Source organism: Trachymyrmex septentrionalis, unplaced genomic scaffold, assembly GCF_001594115.1.
Source record: "Trachymyrmex septentrionalis isolate Tsep2-gDNA-1 unplaced genomic scaffold, Tsep1.0 scaffold11, whole genome shotgun sequence".
Taxonomy (NCBI): Eukaryota; Metazoa; Arthropoda; class Insecta; order Hymenoptera; family Formicidae; genus Trachymyrmex; species Trachymyrmex septentrionalis.
In genome coordinates, this window is record NW_017304228.1 from 1,848,309 (window position 1) to 1,857,061 (window position 8,753).

At 24.7% G+C, this 8,753-nt stretch overlaps 1 protein-coding gene across 2 annotated transcripts in view; it reads right to left on the bottom strand.

Annotated features, from left to right (window-relative positions):
- The window catches only part of LOC108749564 (scavenger receptor class B member 1-like), a 25,704-nt gene that overhangs the window by 7,065 nt on the left and 9,886 nt on the right, over nucleotides 1-8,753 (bottom strand). The window contains exons 3-6 of one of the 2 annotated variants that reach the window (XM_018488342.1): nucleotides 8,234-8,325; nucleotides 5,627-5,787; nucleotides 5,316-5,460; nucleotides 3,175-3,375 (exon numbers count right to left, since the gene is read on the bottom strand). In XM_018488342.1, coding sequence (XP_018343844.1) covers nucleotides 3,175-3,375; nucleotides 5,316-5,460; nucleotides 5,627-5,787; nucleotides 8,234-8,325 — 599 coding nt within the window. The remainder of the gene's footprint in view (nucleotides 1-3,174; nucleotides 3,376-5,315; nucleotides 5,461-5,626; nucleotides 5,788-8,233; nucleotides 8,326-8,753) is intronic. The other variant, XM_018488346.1, reaches the window with a different exon arrangement.

Below are 8,753 nucleotides of genomic sequence, written 5' to 3' on the forward strand. Positions count from 1 at the left end.
CACGCACGCACGCACGCACGCACGCACGCACACACAGACACATAATTATTTATTTAAATTATTAATTTATTAATATCATTAATTATTAAATATAATTATTTAAAAATTAGATATAATAATTTTTCGTAACAGTAAAGCAATATATTTATAAAATTTATTTTAAAGTTAATAAAATATAGAATAGTCAAGCATATGCATATACACACAAAATTAAAATAGAATATAATTCAGAGTTTGACATAACAAAGATTTATGAATAAAATTTTAAAATAATAGAACAATTCTCCATTATGCCGCCATTATTTATTATCAATGCCGGCGATTTATATATAAGAGGATAAAGCAAGATTTTATTATTATTTTTAATATATTATTATTACTACTATTATGTTAATTAATATATGTATTTGCGCAATGTGCACAATCTTACAAATTTGAATAATATCCAAAAATTATCCGAAAAATTTTGTTTAAAATATTCATAAACTTAAGATACTCCGTATAAATATTATGTGCAAAATTTTACATCATCATAAATATGCAATAATTTTGTTGAATGAACGCGTTACTTGAATTTAATGCAATCAGGAAAAGATAAGTGCGGAAATTATACGTACTCCTTGGGACCGGTGCTTAAAGTCGTTAACACTAACCTCATGAACCCTGAAATGTGTGTAAATAGTGAAAGGATCAGCGGCTCGAAATTGCGAAAAGCGACAGCAATTCAAGACACACGGGTCCGCGTCCGCGACACTGTTCCATTTGCTTTCGCGCGCACTGTCGCATAATCATGATCAGGGTTGTGTCATAGATTATCAAATAATATTATTTGTGTGTGTGTATTACTTGTAAAACTTTCTAAAGGAAGTATGGTAGAAACGAAAAGATAATTCAGAACCTTTATATTCTTTATTACACTCTTTATGTGACGTGTTGATATAAAAGAAGCGCAAATAGAAGCGCGTATATTATGGAATTGCCAAATTTGAATAATGTTAAAGAATTAATATAATATAAAAATTAAATAATAATTAAAATAATTAAAATAGGTAAAGATCGTTCATTTAAAAAATTTAAATTATGATAAATCTTGATTAACATTTTTAATTTCAATAAACTATCCTTGTGAAAAAGTACTATTGAATTAGTGAAAAACTTATTGGAACGAATAACGTACCATATTAGATTCCAATAGTTTTCCAATTGTTTCCAATCGTTCTTTTGTAAGTGTAATATAGATATTAATTATTTTCATAAGGATAATGTTACAAAACTAATGTCTAATTTGAAAAATGTATAAAAAATACTCGAAATTATTTTAATTAAATATTTTTCATCTGTTGTAAAATTATTTAATTTTATACAATAATAATCGCTTTTATACGTAATCTAATATAATATATATTTACATATAGCGGAAAAACAAAAAGAAAGGGGTAAAATGGAAAAAGAAAGAGCGCCTTCAGTTGTAAACTAGTAGCTTATTATGCATAAAGAATGCGTGCGCTTGAGTGATTCGCGTATGACATAAATTTCAGGCAGGATATGTTGAAATTGCAATTTTTTTGCTGAGTAAAATTTCGATCTAATTCCACCCAGCATTTCTGCTGACTCCAGAAATCGGATTTATAATTAAAAATGTTTCTGAAATATCACAGCGCAGTGACGTTATTTGTGAAGGTCAAGTCACTGAAAAACCGGTTTCTTTTTCATATCAAAAGCTGAGTATTTTTGCACAACACAGTATGATCACGTATGATTATAAACAATTTTTTAGCAATGACATAATGTCAGTGACTGAGATTCATCATTGGTTAGTTTTTTTACGATTTTCTTTGTCCTATGGCATGAGTCAAAATAAATTGTTGTAATATAATGTTGTAAGAAGATGTACGAGTATATTATTTATTCAAAAGTCAGATGTAATGATGGGCAGTTGTTATTCGTTATTATATATTTTGTACAAAGATCGCGCATTAAATATATTCGATACCTAGAGACTGTCTGGATTTTAATCAGTTTATTCACGATTTAGTAATTGCGAATGTGCACCGATATGTTCGTATGATATTAATTAAAATGCATCTTTTTCTCGTTCCAATTTAATTCTGCGTCATTGACACTTTTGATTACTTTGAATATTTTTTTGGTTTCTTTGCGAACCGTACGTAAATACACGGAAAGTAACTTCTGCATCCTGTTCTGTCAAAGTAAGCCTTTTTTTATAATAAACTATGTCAATAAGAATTAGTCGTAATAAATTTATTGGTTGACCAACGGACTTCAAACTGGTTATATGATTTAAAACAGTTCGTTTTCCACCGCTGGATAAGTATATGTCGAAGCGCATTCACCTTCTGAATTTCTAAATCTTTTAGCGCTCGAAAAACACTAATAATTGATGACCGAAAACATATAATAACATAATAAATATCAACTTTATATATATTACCGCAGATAAAATTATCATAAATAGAATAAATAATTAAAAAAGTCATTTGTAAGAAGAGTCATTTCTTGATATTACAAATAAATAATTAGGTATAAATAAGATTTAAATAAAATTCTTTTTTCTACTTATTTTTATGCTATTTTTTTATATAGAAGATGATTCGAATGTGCTTATATAAATGTATAAATATACCTACCCACAGAGAAAAATGTTTTTGTTAAACAAACAAATAAGTTCACCCAAAATGGTATTTTAATGAAGTCAAATAGAATTTCTGCTTATAATCAGAAAATAGTTATAATAATCAGAAATTCTGTTTGACTTCATCAAAATTCCATTCTGGTTGGGTCTTACTGTTGATATAAAACGTTTTTCATAATGTACAAATATCATATCTCACGCATATATATACAGATAAGGTAATAAAGAAAAAATTGAAATGATGTTTTTTATTCGTGGATTTATCTATTTTGGCCTTAGTAATAAACATTTTACTAGACATATGTATTTTTTTCTTTTATTACAATTTACAATATGTTAAAGAAATAAATACAAATATCTATCAACTGTTCAGTATTATAAGTTCAAAACCAAGCTGAGGCATAAAGTAATTAGTTATTAAGTATTTAAATATACGTTTGCACGCATCATCAATGATTATAAAATAATTTTTTATAATACTATTTATTTTAGTGCTTTGTATAAAAATTGATTTTACTCACCCTGTCCAAGAGACCGAATTTTAGGAAGTTGATAAAATTTGGCACGATTCCACTGGCCAATTTTACCAATGAATCCTCGTAACCCCATAGATAATCGTATACCGAGATATTGAGAATTGGTTTGGTATTCATTAAATTAGCTAATTGTACTATAGGATAGTTCACTATAAATCCGGCATCACTCAAAGCGGATGAAATACCCTGCGTCAGAATATTTTTGTGTAAAATTTATTTTATAAAATTATTCTAAATAATTGTAAATATTAAATTAAATTAATCGCAAAATTAAAATTAAATGTACTACTAAACGTAAGACTATATTTTCTTCAATAAAACTAATATCCAAAACTCTTAAATATTACATTTTATCTTCAAGATTTCTGTGCTAAAAAAAAACACAACTTTTTATATATCTCAAGATCACGATATTTTTATCATTTTTTTTATGTCGAACAAAGATCATTTAATAATAGTACAGATAAATACGCATGTAAGAACGAGGTAAGGTAAGGTCTAATTAATGAAAAAAATTATACATAAGTTGTTTTCCGATAAAGGTTACGTCATAGACCTAATGGATCTATATTAATCTAAAAATTTTTTTACCGCTTGACGATGTATGGTCGATACGTCTTTCCGTACTATACATTTTACTTATCATCTATTTATTATTTTATAATTTGACTTAAAAAAATTTTTTAATTGTGGACGTTCCTTGCTATCAAGATTTGAATTAACAGTTTATTTTATGTATTTGCAGTTTTCGTTGACGAGCAGCGAAAATTGTGAATTCCATCCTGCCTTGTAACTGACATGGAAAAATATATTTTCGACAGAGAACTTAATTTAGTTTCCCTGGAGACTGCAATAAATGAATTTCACATTTTCCGATCTTTTTTTGTATACGTTAACCGAAAAGCATGAAATTTATTATCGTTTAATGATTTTTTCTTTGTTCTGTCGTCTCTTCAATAAATTTAACTTTTATATTGACAGATTTCTTTTAACAGGAGCAAAATTTAACGAAAGAACAAAATTTTTTTATACTTTAAAATAGATAAAATCGCTTTCATTTCGACTTTTTTATGCAAATACGTAATTTACTTTTATTTATATAAATAAATGCGTTCATCGAAAAAAAAATCTTAAAAAAAGGATTTTTAAGGTTTTTTAAAATAAAAAATATTCAATGCATGACGAAAATAATATAAACATATACAACTTATAATATAAATATATACAACTTTAAATACATATAAGAACTGTAATTTTAGTGTAATTTGCCCTGGGCATCCCTTACAGAAATTAATACTGTATATAGTATTGAATTACTATAAAGGACGATATCAATCTTGGGGAATAGTAAATAAAATTCTAAGAATATTAATGCTAAATACATTTATTACTCTGCAAACAAGCATAAAATTTATTAGCAAAAAAACGCTGACAATATTAATTACTTAAATACTTTTTATATTGCAGACTCAAGGAAGAAGAATTGTGCAATCGTTTACATTGGAAATATAATATTTCAATTTAAATTGAATTTAGATTATTAAATCAAAGACGTTTTGATTATCAAATCAAAGGCGTTGTGATCTAAACTATTTTGCAAATTAAATTTTTATTTGTTTTATGTGTTATACAATACTTTTATAGTGTAAATAAAAACTTTATAATATAAAACATCGTTTTATTCTTTTTTTAAACAAAAATTGTAAAAATTTCTTTTTTCTTTTCTTTTATCAAATATATCTTATTATAAAAATTTAATTTTCTAAATAATTTAAAGTATATTACAACATTAAATTCGAGCTTGAGTTTATCAAAATAATTATGTTAAAAACTAATATTCTAAATAATATTACAATAATTGAAACAATAATTAATGTTTGCTACTATTTTTTACCTTTCTTAATACTAAAAGAAAGAAAAATTAATTTTTTAGCGAGTTTTAGCGTTTTTATGTTTTCCTTTTTATCGCTATATATTAAGTAGTCAGATTAAAAAATGTTCACAAACATATTTTAACTGTTGCAATTTTATCAGATTCTTATAATTGAAATTAATCTCTTATATCAATGTAATATATAATAATAATTTATTAAATTAGTTGATAATTAATAATTTATTATGCTTACCAAGTAAGGTATATTTGGGACGCTGACTATGTCTTCCATAGGATCACCGACTGACATTTCGGGAACATAAACTATCGTTCTTCTGGGGATATAACTCATAGTGTCATTATCGTTAAACGTAACGTTGTCGTTTACAAGATATTCTCTGAAAATGTATAGAGTATTTTAAATATATGTATATTGTGTTAAAAAAATTATTATTTTTATGAGATACTTAGATTATGTTATATATAAAATATGTTTTATTCACAATATATGTTTGCATAAGTAATATTTCATAATAATAAAAAAATAATATAAAACATACTTACTGATATACATATGGCCCAATTTCTTGAAGTTTAAGCTTCTCTTTGCCACTTATAAATTCTATCGGATTGGTAATATTAAATATATATATTTTTAAATAAATATCAAGATTTGGTTCCTTCCATTCTTTGAAGACAAATGAATTAGGTGTCATTTGTAGATTCTGTAAAAATAGTTTCCATATCAGTATATTTTTTTAGACAAAATATATATTATATTACTTAATTTGCATGTAATTTGTGAAATGAAAAAAAATATTTAAATTATTAATAATTATTTCATTGAAAAATTTCTATGATTTACTATACATATAATGTTATATAATATTATATGTATACCTTTAATTTGTGTAAATCATATAAATTAAGATAAATAATTTTAATCAATACTGCTTCTAAAAATTAAAGTCTCTATTATTAAAGTCTTTTCTGACGCAATAAATATAATATTAAAATCTTCAATATATATATATATATTTACAAGTTTCTTGAATAAAGTTTTAGAAAATTAAACAATTTTTTAAAATAACTAAAGAACTTTTTAATAAAGGCACTTTTACTTGCAGCACTTTATTATAAAAAGGAATAGAAATTAATAAAAATTAGGGATTCACTGGATTAGAAATGCATCCGAAAAGTATCTGGTATCCGGTATTATACGGTATTTTTTATTATCCGACCGGATATCCACATCCGGGAATATATATCTGGTTAAAATTTGATATCATTAAATTATTGATTTTTTCTTATACAAATATTTTAAAAATAAGTATATATAATAAGTATATATTTATGATGCTATAATATCTTATACATTGTTGCAAAATTACAATCTTTTTCCCTAGAAGTTCTTTTTTTTTAGAAAATACTTTCGGAATTCCGTTGAATATCTGAAAAATGTCGGATATACGACTTGAAAAAATTGCTTTCTCGGATATCCGATCGGATACCAGATATTCAATGTTACATTCTGTCCGATATCTGGTATCCGGTAATTTTACGATCTGATGCATTACTAGTAAAAATATATAATTATTAAATTAATTACACTATCCGACACGGATTTTAAACAACAAATTGGACCAGTGATTTTTACATATTTTTTGTCGTTGAAAATAAACCCGTAAATAAAATTACTTTATCACATTACGAGATTATTTTATCACATTTCAAGAAAATTGAACCTATAGATGATTAAAAGTCGTCTATTCTGTTGGCTGTTTTATGCAAGAACAATTATAATGAAAAGAAGAGAATTTAAATAAGTATATAAATATAATTCTCTTTGAAAATGCTTATGCAAATTAATAATCATCTGCATGTAATGGTTTGTGAGGTTGCTAATTATGAATCTAAAATCAAAACACAATAAAATGATATCACATATAATTATCACGTATAATTAGTTAACTGTTCAAACAATTATTAGTTAAATAATTAAAAGAAATTTAATTAAACAATAGTGCCATTATTCTATAGAAAAAAATGCATATAAATAGTGTATTGTATTCTCCCGCCATCCCATTTGTTGTGAAAAAATACAAAACGACAGAATTAGTTTTTAAATTCCTCTTTTTTCAGTCCAACTATTATTCTTGCATAAAGCATTCAATACAACAGACGATTTTTATAGATTTTTGTCACTGAAAACAAATTCAAAAAATAAAATTGCTCCATTATGTCACATTTTTAAGATACTTTAACTTAAAAGTATGCAAAAATGACATTTTCTTTATTTTCAACACCTTTAGGATTTTCTTAAAAACATGATAGAAATTTTATTTACGGATTTATTTTCAGCGACAAAAAATCTGTAAGAATAACTTCGTCCCGTTTAAAAAAGTTTAAATTTAAATTAGGCAATGATATATTATTAGAAATTAATATACAGAGAGTGCTTAACGGGCCGCACGATTTTTTAGACACTTTCAACAGTTAAAATAAAAGTTGAAAGATGAATGTTTATCTGTTTTATACTGGCTACAATATGCAATAAAAAAATGCAAAAAAAAAATTTTCATAAAAAATAAAGGTCATCTTAAATTTTTTAAATAGCACCACACAATTTTTTTCCATAATATAGAGATCTTTAAAACAAATTCAAATCACTATCGAAATGTCACTTTTATTGACGTTTTATTTATTTTATTTACCTTTAATTTATATTCATCTTTTAATTCTTTTTTTAACTGTCGTAAGTGTCTAAAAAATCGCGCGGATCATTATGCTAAACATTCTGCATAATACAACCTAAATCAAAGCCTTAAACGATCTAGCTGGATTTTAAATTCTTGTATGATTTTTGTGTGAATTTATATATTATGTACTATGTAGAAATGCGCGAAAAATGATTTTTTAGTCTTGAAAATTTCTATATAATAACTTAGTACCGTAAGAACCGCTTTTATGTTTTAATTGTAATATACTTAATTAATGCAGCATTTTAATTTAAAGGAAGAATTATTTTATTTAACCTCTAATAAAATGGAACACTTTACATATATTTCCCCAGTTAAAATTCTTCTCCGTTTGTTGCATAGATTGTTTTATTTGCTCCTTCTACATACATTTCTTTTATTATTTACGTATTTTTTGTTATTTAATACTTACATATTCCAATATCATGGTCAAAGGATCGATGATATAAATCATACACGTCAAGAAGCTACATCCAATGCCTACCATAAACAAGATGATGCATTCTACAAAAAAAAAACCTTTTTGAATAATTTATCACAACTTACTACAGTTTATTTTTATACCGAAAATAAAGTATTTTATATAATATAAAAAATACTGAACTATAATTAAATATCAATTTTTTAAAGTTAATATTATAGCAGCTTTTTTATACGTCTTGAATGTATGTATAATAAAATACGATAACATATTTAATATAATTAATGAAAAAACTAAATATTTTATTCAGTTTGTATGTATATCATTTGTAAACCCGTCTTTTTTTCGAAAGCATAAGTTGAAATCCACTTTATTATCTTTTTTATTTAAATATAATTTTTATCTTATTTTATTTTTGGTTTATTCAAATGTAATTTTTATTGTTGATTTTACATATATGTATGTATTAATATGCAGGGTGAAAAATATTTTAAACAAAAAAGGTTGAGTT